The 14,860-nt window shown below is 42.3% G+C and overlaps 1 protein-coding gene across 14 annotated transcripts in view; it reads right to left on the minus strand.

Annotated features, from left to right (window-relative positions):
• Positions 1–14,860, minus strand: part of BRSK2 (BR serine/threonine kinase 2) — a 300,865-nt gene that overhangs the window by 150,549 nt on the left and 135,456 nt on the right. For all 14 annotated transcript variants that reach the window (XM_071762444.1, XM_071762440.1, XM_071762438.1 and 11 more), the window contains exon 3: positions 3,826–3,920. In XM_071762444.1, coding sequence (XP_071618545.1) covers positions 3,826–3,920 — 95 coding nt within the window. The remainder of the gene's footprint in view (positions 1–3,825; positions 3,921–14,860) is intronic.

Consider the following 14,860-nt stretch of genomic DNA (forward strand, 5'->3'; position numbering starts at 1 on the left):
CAAGGTAGTATAGCAATGAGTAGCTATTGAAACAGAAGCTAAGGAAGAAGCAAGAGATCATGAAAAGACCAAGCAAAGAAGTGATTATTTACAAGTATGCTTTCCTAAGTCATCTTTCCTGTTCCAAGAGATCTGACTGTTCCAAGATTCTGCTGCCTACCCCCCCCCCCCCAATTACTTCAGGCAGCCAATGATCTCTGACATTGATTGTTGAATGATTCTCTCTGCTGCAGTGTACATTTCACACCTTTGAAGAGTTATTTGGAAGCAGAGCATCAGCACAAAGCACTCAAACAACCAGCTAACCCCCCCCAGACCCACCACCCAGGTTTCAATCGGGCTCCACATGAGAAACAAGGAAAGGACTGTGTGTCTTCCCATCCCTCACCTGGAAATACCTGTGTCTTGCTTCAAGGTCAGCTACTAGGGACTCAATCAGAACAAAGAAAAGGCACATGCACACAAAGCACACATATGGAGCTTTGGGCTTCACTCATCAAGCCTGGGACATCTGTGGCTTTCTCAGGATGCCTGTGTGTTCAAGTAATTAGCCCAAGGCCAGCTGTCCCCTTCTCACTCCTCACCCTTTATGCTCCCATTGCTTCTCTCTTTTTATAAAGTATTTCATCTGATGAATCACCAAAAGCTATTTTGTTGTTGTATGTTCTTTGGAAGGAGGGACTGGAAGAGACCTGGTGAGGTGGTAAACGGGAAAGGACTCTTCTAAGTAAATCTCATGAGACTCCTCAATATTTCCAAACAGGCTTTTGCCACAACAGTGGAAAAACTTCCTTTAACCTTTGTATTCTTAAGTTATAAATTCCAAACTCTTGTTCTGGAACTGAAAATGCAAATATCAATAGTGAACCTGTGTGTTCAGGAAAGCTTCCTGCTTTACCAGCACATTCAGCTCTTGTATTTTGGGTCTAATTTCCCTCTCAGTAATCCTGAAGTACGTCTGTGAAATCAAGGAACCCTCTTTCTGTCTCAAGACACTGCCTATAGCACACTCCTTTCTGAAACCCTTCTGCCAATTTGTTCTAGATCAGAGCAGAGGTACCACAGGATGCAGGTTTGCACATCAGTGGGGTTACCTCAGTGCAGCTGAAGAACTGCAGCTGATGTTTAAGCAGCTGTGTCAATGCTCAGAACCTGCCCTTCTGTTCTCATCTGTGAAATTACAATCATAGCTTTTCCCCAAAATGCAGGCTCCCAAAAAATCCCAAGCTGGGATGTTTTTAGCAAGTAATGGCATGACATAGCAAAAGGCTCACATCTGCACCCAGCAGCCCTGTGAGCAAGTGCTTTGATGATCCATTTCCTGCAGCTTGCACTGCATCATGCCTACCCGAGCATCATCTCCATAGCAGCAGTTCTGCTAATTGAGAGCAGCTGCTTCAATTCCAAATTCTTCTCTCCAGAAATACAGATACAATGACATTATGATTAGAAAGCACTTTACCAAATGTCTCTTGTTTCTCTACCGCTCAGATGAAGAACAGATGAAGAAAGAAGGGATGCTACCCTGGACAGACAGAATAAAAACATTGCAAAAACACTGGAGAAATGAAGGATATGTGCAGCCAGTCAAGATAGAATGATGGAAATCAGCCTGCTGTACATGCTTATCCCTGGCATTTTAAATGTTGAAAGGACTGCAAGCAGACTTTCTCCTTATGCTACAGGATAAATGGACACAGCACTGCAGTGTTACAGCTTCATGAAGCAGGTGTGCAGATTTGTCAGATCCAGCTTTTCTGTCCAAGGACAGATTAAAGCAAAATCCATCAATCTGGGCCTGGCTGGGGAGAGTAGCTGTGGTCTTGAATTGTTTGGCTCCAGGGACTGTTCTGCATGGCCCACTGGCAAAGACAGTCATTGGAACTAATCAGCTAGTGGAAAGATTTGCAAAGTAGGAATGCCACCACACCACCATTACTTGGCTTCACTGTTGGCTATTTCCCTGTGGCTGCTGGCTCTACACAGCAAGCTGTCAGCTGCATGCTTGGCAAAGGTCACACTGGGACTGCTGAAAGCTGCAAGCATTTCTCCCCTTTGGCCAGGCTGGATGAATCTGACTAACAGCAGAGTCAACTCCAAACTGAGCTTAGAATTCCCAGGCCCTGTCTGTGACCATCAGACACAGACATTCCTTGAAAGACATCTGGCACTAAGTTTATATAAGTACTGAGCAAACCACTTCAATCCCATCTGTTGTTTCAATCTCCTGAGTACAACCTACAGAATCCTTGAAAGAGGAAATCCTACCAGGAATGGACTGAAAATGAGAATCAGGATGGAGCACACGGTTTCCACCTGAGAAGGATGTGGTATAATCCTAGAAAACATGGCACACTTCAGCATGCAGCTGTGTAAAAAAGGGACTAACACACCATTTACCATTTCTCTGCTCAGATTTCATACTACAACCAAGGTAATGCAACACAGCTAAAGCAGAGAGATCACTTTGCTATGCTAAGTGATTTGCCTCCTACTCTGAAAATCAATGAGGTAAATAAAATGTTTTATACAGATACCAGATACTACCTCTCAGCAAACAAAATGCTCATGTTTTTTAAAAATATTCCTGCTATGTTTTCTTTGGAAAATATTCAAAGTGTTGAGAGTCTCATTCAGATTTTACCATCTACACACTTTGTTTGCTATCGTGTTCCATTCAGTCTCTGAATTCCCCTGTAAAGTTTCAAGTTCCTTATTAATTTCACTTTCTAATTTTTGGCCTGTGATAGAAGACTGTTCAGACTGTTTGAATCCAAAATACTGTGGAAGAGGGACTACTTGAATAAAATTCCTGAACACATTAGCAACTGAATATAAAGCTTAAGAATCCCTCTCCAAAAAAAAAAAAATAAACTTACACTGTATGCATAACATTCACTGAGCACATATGCCTTTAAACTCCATTTTCTCTCTGCTCCTAGTAAAGTTGCTGTACTTACTTTTGCTGGAAAACAGCTGACACAGTAATACATAAAAGAAACAGCAATGTAAAGATCCATCTGCTGATAGGGAAGTTACCCCCATAAAGTGCTCTATGCTGTATGCAGACCTGTTAGCATCACTTGCAGGTCACAGCTTGATGGAATTCTGTTGATTGCAGTGCAGTTGTACTCCCTACCATCAAGCTAAATTTATCCTTTCTAGTCACCAAATTGCACAAGGAAACTTTCCTACAGGTATTTATTTTATTTTTAGGTTTGCAGGATCAATAAATGACTCATGTATGGAGATGGATATCACAAGGCTAAGTAAGAAACAAATGAAGCTCTTCAGAGCACTGCAGTCCTTGGGACCATCAGGACAGACACTAATGGTTTCCAATGGCCCAGCTCTGTGTATTGTTAACAGCATTGCAACAGCTTAGAACAGTCATGGACCTTGGCACATCAGATCATAATGAACCCATGCAACAGAGCAAGCAGGAGAAGCATTCAAACAACAGATCTGTCAGCCTCTCTGGAATCTCTTCCTACTGACATCTGTATATCTCAGTCTGCAATGTACCACAGCTACCAGGCACTGCTGCAGCAGTGAAAGTCAGGTGCCCAACACACATCTGCCCCAACAGAGAAGCAAGAACTCTGCAGCTGACCTTTTATTTTGCTCACAAAGCAGAGGCACACTCCCATTTCATTTCAGCTGCCCTCGCCTCCCCCATAACTAAATTATTGTTATTATGCTCCACATAATCCTAGTACTGACAGGGATATTTGTTGTATGCAATTAAAGGTATTAATTTTGCATGGAGGAGAAGACACAGAGCCAAGAACTTGATTTTAAAAAAATCTCCCATTAGAAAATTACCTTCATTAGCACCGACTCGCTGAGCTTCTCTCTGTTGACAATTTTTATGGCGACTTTCTGACATGTGACACAATGAACCCCCAACTTCACAAGCCCTGCAGGAGAAACAGAGCGAAACAGAAAGGAAGAATTGGTTAGAGATAGCTGCTGTTGAGACTTTTGTTATTAGTACACCACCCTCTAGGAGATGGAAACCTATAAGCAAACTGATTGCCATCAGTCCCTCCTCCAGCCAGATAAGGTCTAAGGAGTAATGGAGACCCCACAGCCCCACGTTGTGACCTCTGGTGAAGCCACCGACCCCCTCAGTGCTGCTGTGTTTCAGGAGATTAAAGCTGTGTTTCTGTTGAAGCAGCATTTTCCAGTTCTTACCACTCTAAGTGCATTCTACCAGTAAGAAGCAAACTTCTGCCAATTCAGCTGCACTAAACTAAGGGCTTTTGCCAACGCCTGCCTTCAACAAAAGCTCAGAAATCAATGAAACCAGGAGGTCAAGTGTCTGCAGTGTAAACATGACCTCTGCATTTTTTCTAGCTCTTTCCAAAGCTTTTATGATCATAACAAAAAGCTGCTTCATCTTGCTTTCCCTTACTGTTTTAACTCACCCTGCTGTAGGAAGTTCACACTGTGATGAATGCCACAGTGGCATGGAGGAACATCAACCTATGCTGATACCACTCTATGTCTTTTAGTTGGGTTTGTTTACTATGTCCTTGTCTGCTCATCACTGAGCACTGTTAAAATACTATACTGGCAAAAGGATATGAATAACCCCAACAGCATCAGGATGTCTAAGCTATCACCAAAATACGGAACAAAATTCCAAGAATTATGAGGTAAAATCCATGAAACATCTGCAGAATTTGGACTTGCAAGAAAGCACATTGAGATATCTCCCACAGATGAGCTTAAGGCAGTTCCCTAAGCTCTCAACTCTATCGACATGAAGAAAAATTGTACCCAGAAAAAAGTACGTTGTAGGTCTGTTCACGTGAGATCTTTTTTGCTTCAGCTTTTGCTCTGTGCAGCACAACACTTGATAGGATGGGGCCCATCCCACTCCATACAAAATACGCCAAATTGCCATTTAATTTAATTCAGTCCTAACTAAATAAGAAGAAATGGCACCTCCCAGGTGTCCATCTCAGCTGGCAGCTCCTAAGTTGGGCTGCAGATAAGATCATGACCCCTCCTGACACAAACCACAAAGCCAAACTCGTTGCTTCATCTGCAAATTGGACACAACAGATCTGCAGTCCAGGGAAGCAATGAACCCAGGACTTCAGGCTTCCTGTATGGGATGAAGCTACAGGCTGCAACCATCCCTGATGAAATGAACTGGAGTTTCACCTGGTACTCCAGCAACCTCCTGGAGGTACCTTGTCTACCTTTTTTTTGCTACACAGTTAATCAGAAATTTATAACCATTAATCACTAGGTGTTCTGCTGAGAAATAAACTCCTGACTTGTTTCCAGTCTCTTTTATGGCATGCTCAAATTTTCTGGATGCTTCAAATCACATAATTTCTCAGTCTCATCTGGTTGAATGCTGACATTGTTACTTTCAGCCATGACATAAACAAGTCAAAAATTAAGAATGCTGCACACTGACAAATCCATTTGAAGCTGTGCATGGCATTAGTCTGTTCTCTGCTTGAAGCAGCCGAGAAGCACAGCTGGGGGAACATGCTGTGGTGTCCAGCCAATCCTCACTCTTATGTCTGTGGTTTTGCTATTCAATAAATTTATAATATCACCCATAGCACTACTGTCTCTGTGCTGACTGTTCACAGCACCTGCAGCTTTACTCATGCTTCTTCTCTTTGGCTTTGTCCTGTGTTTGGACAGTGACTACTTGGTCCCACTTTGTTGAACATGGGCACAGTTCTGCAGTGATTGCTTCCTTCCTGCTTCCAGCACAAACCACAGCTCTACATCACTCCCACAGAATGACCACAGCACTCTCTACACGTTTCTTAGTTACACTTTTGAATCTTGGCAGAACTTCTGGCTGTCTTTCATCCCTGGATCTGTGGATCAGTGCTGTACCCTACCATGCTGCAGACCAATTGTTTTGAGAGGTTAATAAAGGTGATTTAAAAAGCTGACAAACAACTGCTCTCTGAAATTGGTCCTTCACCCCCCCCCAAAAATACAAAGGCTTCTGGTATCTCACACTTCAGGCTTTGATTCCAAATGTTTTTAACATTTTTAATGTTTTTTTGATTCCAAATCAAGACATCTGTCCCACTAAACTCAGCTGATCTGTAAAATCTTTTTCCTCCCTGAAGCACCCTTTCAGTGATTCATAGAAGGGATTTTACCCATGAACTTTTGGGAGACCACCATGCTGTACAGACAATCTTCACAGCATCTTCTGTCCTTCCAGCTACTAACCAGAAATTCAAAAATTATGATCAAACCATTCTGTTTAATCAGATAACAAAGCTTATTAACTTTTAGAAGAAATGGCACACCTTGCAATAATCACACTGATAGTGAATCACACTGGTTTTATGTTGAATTAATTTCATTGGCCCCAAGATTTATGCCACTGTACCAGAGGACAGAATGAGAGAACACAGGAGATTTAATACATTTTTCCTCTTCTCCTGATTTGCATTTTAAAGATCACAGAAAAAAAGGCACTGTTGCTGCTGTGTGTTTTGTGGAGACAGAGCTTTAAGAGAGCCCCCTTGACAGCTCAAGACACCACTTTGCAATGGACTAAATTCACTGAATGTAATTTTAGGATAACCACCCCCCCACACACACACACATGTGGCTCTGTGTTAATTCCTTCCCTCTCCCCTAGCAACTTCCTTTTGATATCTGCATGACATCCTAAAAAAACCCAAACAAACAAACAAAAAAACCCAAACAAACAACAAAACAAACCTCTTACTAAGTCCATCTAGAAGATAAGGCTCATGAAATCCTCATTGAGCAGGAAGGGGATGTACTCAGGACTTCTGTTCCCGTCCTGTAATTCCAGCCTGTGTAGAACTACTCAGAGATGACTTACATGGGGACTGGAATTCCTGTGGGCTTCTGATATTTAGGAAGCCCATTTGCTGACACAAAGAACACAAACCATTCAAGATGTATGACATACCCTCAGAGTGAATGAGAAGCAACCATGTGAGTAAGCTGCTGAGCTATCTGTGAAATGGAAGTGGCAGAAATGCCCATATAGAAACAAATATTCAGGGTGTGTTTACAGGGTTCTAAAAAAGGCTGTGGATCTTCCACTTTTTCCTCTCCTTTATATACAGCTGTTAGTGAGCACCTTGAATTTGTAACAAACCTCCAATACAAACGTGCCAATGTTAGGGGACTACTTATAGAGCTTATCTATACATTCAGGCCAGCATAGATACCTGTGTGGTCCCCAAAGAAAAACAAACAAGGATGCCACTAACAGGATATTCTGCACTAACTTGGCTTAAAGTTAGGCCACAAATAGTTTGAACTTGTTAGCTTTGTGAGTAATTAACCCCTGAAATGCAGGCAAATAATCTTCATGATTGTTGAAGTTAACTTTGGGCTGTCCTGACAGAAAATTTCACATCCTGTGGGAATCATGCACTTGAAGATTCCTCCCAACCATCCCCAAACACTCATTCTTCCAGGCACACTTCAAATTTCCATCCATAGGTGGTTCCTGGGGGCTCTCAGGCAGAGAGATGCTGGGGCTTTCAAAGAGGCCAGCTGTAACCACTGGACTGCTTTTGATCCCAGAACCAGCACTATCATTACTTCAGGTTGGGGAGAAAAGAAGAAAACATGAGCCTGCTGAAAAGCAAGAGGGTGTGTAAGCTATCATCATCTTTTCATTTATAATTAAAAGCCACGAGTTGAAAACAATGAGAAGCCAACATGATGCAAGGGAAAGAAAGGTGCCAGTCAAGGAAGAGCACAGGGAAGTGCATGGGTCTGGTGCTGGGAGACGTGCAGGTACTTCCTAAAAAGACAGGAGCTTATGTGATAAGCAAAGGACAGATGCAGATGAGCTGGGCAGAGGGACAACCCATCCTGAGGCAGCACAGAGAGAAATTCTGTGTTCTGCCCAAGAAGAACGTACTGTGGGGATGAAGAAGTAAAAGCTTTCCTCCAGCTGAGACACTTTATCCACTGTGAATCCCTGACTGCTGAAAGCCACCCTCATGGCCTGCATTGTACCTGGCAGCCACCTCCACGACCTTTCAGCCAAGGACAGGATTTCAGAAGAGGCTGATTTACTTTTGCCTTGATTTTGTGAAGCAATTTCTTTTAACACAGACTGAATAAAACACTAAGTGTTTGGAGGTGGTGCTATTTTGTATCTGCTTTGCTGCTGTGTAAATAGCAGCATGAGGGAACACCACTATGGATAGTAACACCTTACTAATGATCCCATTATTACAGCTCTTCATTAGAGAAAGAAACATTCTGAGAACAAGACAGAACTGATTTTCAATCCAATGCAAACTTGGAGTCTGTCAAAGACACCTATCTGAAACAAATTATCATTGCGAGGGAGAGAGACTAAAAGAGTAAACCAGCATTGTTGTTTAAATACATAAACTGTTACTCAGAATTAATGAAATACGGTCCCACAGTCTTTCAGAAATGTTAAACACAAGTAACTCATTAGCCTGATTTTTAACCATAAGGCCAATAACTACTTCAAGAAGTGGGATGAAAAATTAGGTATATTTGCTACATTTAATACATGTGATTTTTCTAATGGTATATGGAGGTCTTTAATTTTCTTTTGAGATAAAACCAGCCCGATGCTCCACTTACAAGTATTGATAAATTTCTGCAGTAGGAAAACTGATTTCAGATCATCTGCACATCTCCTTGCCTGCTCTTCATTACACCTCGGAGGGCATTGTCAAAGAACTTCCAAAAATATCTGAGCAGAAAGCCCTGGTCTGGCCAGCATTGTCTATTTTGGCTGGATGAGCAATTAAAAGAATGTCTAGAGAGAAATATCAGTCCTCTTTTAACTCGAGTTAGCTAATTGCCAATTAATTCAAGTCAATGAATACTCTGCAAATGTTAATCCAGGCACTGCAGGACACAAACACTTGTGGTTTACTGCAGGGCTCAGGCAGTAACTGGTAACAAACTGTCTGGATTAAAGGAGGACTAAGAACAAAAATTTTAGGCTGAACAAACCCAATTACACTGTTTTTTAAAAAGTGTGTACACTGTTGTTCTACATGAGACTTGTATATATGATCTTTATATACAAGCAACATAATTTATCCCTACAAATTGTTGCAAGCCTCAGATGTATTTACGGATGAATGCTCATTTTTGGAAACTACATGCACCAGCATTTGCAAGCTCTGCAAACCTTCAAGGATGCCAGTTTAGAAATTCAACCCTTAAAGAAAACAAAAGCATTAATACAAATCAAGTGGAGCGTAGAACAATGTTTAAAATGTAATATATTTGCTCTAGATTCTCTACAGTTATCTTCACTAACACTGTAGCTGCAATTAGGGTTAAATCAGTTCAGTTACAGTGTAACTCTGCTGACTGCAGTGAAGTTGCTGTAGATCTGCAACAGTGGAAAGCAGATTAAAATTTGGCCCACAGCAACACAATTTCCATAGCTGTAAAGTCAGGATAATAACACACACTTCCTTACATTGCCAGGGCTGTGAAAGGCTTAACTGATTAATCCTTGCAAAGAATGTTGGAAACTCATCTAAAACCTATGCAAATTTTACATAGTAAAACTAGGAAAACTTAAAAACAATCTGGAAAGAAAGGCCTAGATAATTTCTTATTAATAGCTCCCATTTCGTTTCCCAATTCTAAAATATAGAATTCTGGTCTCCTATAATCTGCATCTTACAGTTTTCTTTCTGTACTGGAAAGAACTTCGTTACTGAGCATCCTACTTATAGAAACCAGTAATTGCCCTTAATTACTCAGTCTTCTCATTGAATAGATGTTTATTTTTCTATAGCAATTGTTATCTCTAAAATAAACAGAGCCTTATATCAAGTGACAGGTAAATTATACAGTATCAGTTTATAATTGTACACAGGCAAAGGAGGTATAGTGCTGTCTAGAAATTTAAAAGGATGAGGACAGAGCTACACACATTGGTAATGAAATAATTTGACCATGGGCTCTTCTGCAGAGAGGTTCTAGTGTAAAAAAGCTGTTCTGAGGGCTCATGCAATAACTGCTTCTAAATTGAATAAACTGTAATTACAATAGGACTGAAAACAGAGTTCAAATGCTCAGCAGGAGCATGGGAGGAGGTGTTATCAGTGCCAGGATTCACATGCCTCAGCTCAGAGCACAGGGGAGCTGCACAGTAAATTGCTATAGCCCAGATTTATTCTCCTGAGCTATGAGCACTGTCAAATGTCTGCTGGCTTGGCCAGCCAAAGGGACACACTCCTGAGCTCAGAGACTGGGCAGAACAATGCATCAGCTCAGATGTGACTGGATCCACATGCCTGATATTAGAGAATAAGAGACACAGACGTGTATATACACACAGCAGCTCACCAGGAGCAGGCTTCACATTGTATGCCTCAGAGACTATGGTAGGATCATCCTCCAAGCTCAGCAGGATCAAAGCACACAGAACCAACATCACCCCCATTGATTTTTATCTTGGTCTCTTTCTTACAATATTTCATAAATCAATACTTCTCAGAAAGCCTTTGCACTCCCCGAGTATAGCAAAGAACATGACTGCTGAGTCCCTTTAACATGCTCCCTTTTTCCATCTTACCATACACCCTCACTGGTCTAAACAGGAACTCCCAGGGAACCAGGACACAAACCCTGATGGGCACACTGGGTGCTGCTTTTGTAAAATGCCATTATTCTGTCAGCCAAACTCTAACAAACTCCTGAAGTCCTCTGGGCTCTCCCAGCAGCTGGTGATATCCAGTAGGCTGAGCTCCTTTTTCAGATCAAGTCTTTGTTCTCATACAAAACCACTTGGGAGATTAAGCATTGCTGCCATGGAAGAAGTGCAGCCTTCACCCTCCAACATGTACATCTGAAAACATTTGGCCAGCACCCCCATTTCCTGAAGAGAGGGAAAGAGAAGAGTGGCTTCACTCTTTTCAGATGAACAAGATAAACTAAAATCTACTGATGTACCAGAAAAACCAAACCCCTCTTTTACATCTCTGGATGACCACTGGGAAGCTGACCAAGTCAAAAGCTTTTCTTTCCCCTTTCCAAGAGCTGTACATCTCCTTGAAAAACTCTTTTTGAGGAATTATGAGGTTCCTGTACCCCTTCAGACTTCACTAATCCTTTGTCAGATGACCAAAGATGGCCATTTTAAGCTATGGCAGGAAGCCAACAGAGCTCTGCCTCTCCTGCTTAAGATATCTTTTAGAAAACATGTGGCTATAATTAGGATAACATCTGGCTAATGAACCACAATGTCCCTGCTTGGTCCAATGATCTATTGAAAAGGGTTGATGCATTAACAGGGAGGGAACACCATGCAGCAGAGAAAGAGGAGGTCAGGAAGGAGGAGGAGAAACAGCAGATAAACTGCTCTTCACATGTGCTTTTAGCTCATGTTAATCCCATTTTCTACACTCATTTCTTCACCCCACCTTTCCACCCTCCCTCTGTCAAGAAGTCCTTTTGACCCTCCCATCAGCCAAGATTGTTTCAGATAGGTTATATGTACATTGAGAACTTAATTTAAAAGGGGGGTTACCACAGAAAACCTTTACACAGAAGTTAAAGGTCATGCTCTTCACAAGATTAGGCTCAGCACAGAACACTTCATCTACCCAGCTCAGGACTGATACAGCTTACTCTGCCCTCTGGCCTCTCTTAATCACCCACTGACAGGTTCCTAACAGGATTTTCACTGACTGTCAATATGCCATACTTGAGACTGGAGAAGTGATTTGGATTAACCTCACTTGCACCCATGCTATGAGCAAGCACCGAGCAGCAAGTCCCAAGCACGTGCAGCACATCCCATTCCCCAGGAACTGATGGGAGATGGGGCCCATCCACAGCCAGGGGAGAAATGCATGGGATAGCCACTGCACACAGTGTTCCACAGCTACAGGTATTTTTCCAAAGACAAACTGTTCTGTAGAGGGGCTGATGTCTTTCAGATCCACCCCCTGAATGTCATTTCTTTGCCCTCCACAAAGCTCTGGATCTTTCTCGTGTTCCCTAATGAGATCTCCAGTCCCATCCCAACAGGTCCTCACCACACCTATGGACATCCTGCTGTTCTCCCCATGTCACAACCCCAACCATTTCCTCCCATGCCTCTACCTCCACTGCCTGTAGTTTCTTGTGTCTATTGCACAGTTCCCTGCAGAACACTCCACAGTTTCACTCATTTATCCTGCACTTCACCCATCACTTGCAGAGTTTTTTCTGGTATAGCTTCCACTCTCCTTTCTCCTGTGTAGAAGACAACAGATGCTGTGGGCAGTCCAGACCTGTGAGCACATCATTACGTTGGTAACTCAGCATCTCCCAAACAGAATATCCAGTGCCCAAGGTCTCCTTGTATTTCCCTCTTGGATTTGGTTCTGTCCCCCATACTCAGTCAAGAGCATCCCACAGAGCTTGAAAGGACTTCATTATCTTTGAGACAGTGAGACCTTCATGTTAATACCCTTCCATTTAACAGATATAATTATCATGTTATCTCAAACAAAAGGATAATCAGGCTGGGGTTCAGGGAAGAGCACAGCAGCAATACCTCATCTTCCCTGCCCTGTATGGCCTTAGCCCTTTTCAAAATTATACTGAGACTTCCCAAGAGTGCATTGGAATTTAAATCCTGTTGAGCCTAAGCTGATACTGCTCCTCTTACTACACTTAAGTTCCTGTCTGGAAGCACGATTATTTATTTAAAAAAATATATGTCATGCAGCTTCCTAGTGAAACCAGGTTACTACAGCCACCTTGCATGTCTGGATGTCCTCATTTCTTTCATCTCCAGCAACTCTGGATCCCACTGGCCAACACCAACTAAATTCAACAACGATCCCTGAGTAACAGGTTTAACAGAATTCAGCAGCTGGCTACAGAGAGATCTTGTAAGTCACTGCTGGGAAGGTAAGGATACAGACTGGCCTTCAGTCATCAAAAGGAGAGTCACAGCAAAAGAATTAAAGGTCAGAAGAAACAAACTATTACTGTGTTAATGGACAGTAACAGCCATATTAAAAAAACAAACAAAAAAAAAACCAAAAAAAAAAAAAAAAACAAAAAAACAAAAAAACAAAAAAACAAAACAAAACAAAAAAAAGAAACAAAACCCAAAAAAAACATTTTCAAAACTGTTTCCTTTAATATGAGAGTAAAGGCTCAGGCTGCAGCATGGAGCTGAAAGCATTTATTCACTTCTACATCAAGAATCATAGAATCATGGAATGGCTGAGGTTGGAAGGAGCCTTTAAAGATTATCCAACCCCCCTGTAAGAAGCAGGAACATCTTCAACTAGATGAGGTTACTCAGAGCCCCATCCAACCTGACCCTGAATGTTGTGAGGGATGAGATTTCTACCACCTCTCTGGGCAACCTATTCCAGTGTTTCACCACCCTCACTGCAAAAACTTACTTCCCAATACCTGGTCTAAATCTACTCTCTTTCTCTTTATAACCATTACACCTTGTCCTATCACAAAAAGCCCTGATAAAACCTTTTCCTTATCTTTCTTATAGATCCCCCTTAAGTATTGAAAGGCTGCAATAACGTCTCCCCAGAGCCTTCCCTTCTCCAGGCCGAACAACCCCAGCTCTCACAAACTGTCTTTGTAGGAGAGGTGTTCCATCCCTCTGATCATCTTCATGGTCCTTCTCTGGACACACTCCAACAGCAACATATCCTCCCTGTGCTGAGGACTCCAGTGCTGGATGCAGTACTCCAGGTAAGGTTTCACCAGAGTGGAGCAGAGGGGGAGAATCACCCACCTCAACCTGCTGGCTGCACTTCTGATGATGCAGCCCAGGCTATGATTGAGCTTCTGGTCTGTGAGCACACACTTGCTCATTTCCAGCTTTTCATCTACCAGTTCCTCCAAATCCTTTTCCACAGGGCTGCTCTTGAATCCCTTTGTCCCCCAGCCTGTATTGATACTGGGGACTGCCCTGACTCAGGTGGAAGACCTTGCACTTGGCCTTGCTGACTGATAAAGTTCACACAGACCCACCTGCTCATGTAGTACAAACTTCACTACAGTTGGTTCACTGTGTTCCTTACAGGGAGAGGAAGGCAGAGGGTGACACTCAATACCTGGTTATAAATAAGGCACATGCACCTCATTAATTTAGGGCAAGGCTTATGGGAAACAATGCAATGCCAAAAGAGCACAGTCAGCTGTGCTTCCACAGAAAAAAGAAATAAAATGAGGATAATTTAATTTCCTTTCAAAAGAAGGGTGGTTGGATAAATACAAACATGCACATTACCACCACCTGCTGATACCCAGCTTCATCACTCAGAAATTCACACCAGAGTGGCTAAGTACATTCTGAAATACAGCTCCCTTTCAAACTCAGGAAGGAACTGGTAAGCATAAAAGGACGGTGGCATGAAAACTCTGCTGTCAAAACACATCTTTGTGTCATGCTTCTGTTCCACATCTTCTGTTCAACAACCCTTGCCTTGGTTGCTGGAAGATCAGCAAGCACTAGGTCAAAGCCAGAGATCCAATCAAGCAGCAAAGAGTGGATGAGTTTTATAGAAGTCAACAGAGAATCTCATCCTCAGGGTTTTTCCTCTGATTGCTTTCTATTCTGTTGTATTTTTTGGCTCCACATTTACTATGAGGTGTCAGAAGATTCAGAAAGGTTCAATTAAAAAAAAAAATCACCCTAGGAAGAAACAAGCAAAAAACCAATAAGCATCTTCTTCCTCTAAGTCACAAAGTCTGGGCCAAAGTTAAAAATACCATCCCTCAAGAGCAACACCTCACATCAGGACCTGGTTTCCCCTGCACACTCACTGTGTCATCCCATTGGCTTCCTTGGAACTATTCCCACTGACCAAGAAGAGCTGTAGCCCTGTCA

The sequence above is a fragment of the Heliangelus exortis genome, chromosome 18 (assembly GCF_036169615.1).
Source record: "Heliangelus exortis chromosome 18, bHelExo1.hap1, whole genome shotgun sequence".
NCBI lineage: Eukaryota > Metazoa > Chordata > Aves > Apodiformes > Trochilidae > Heliangelus > Heliangelus exortis.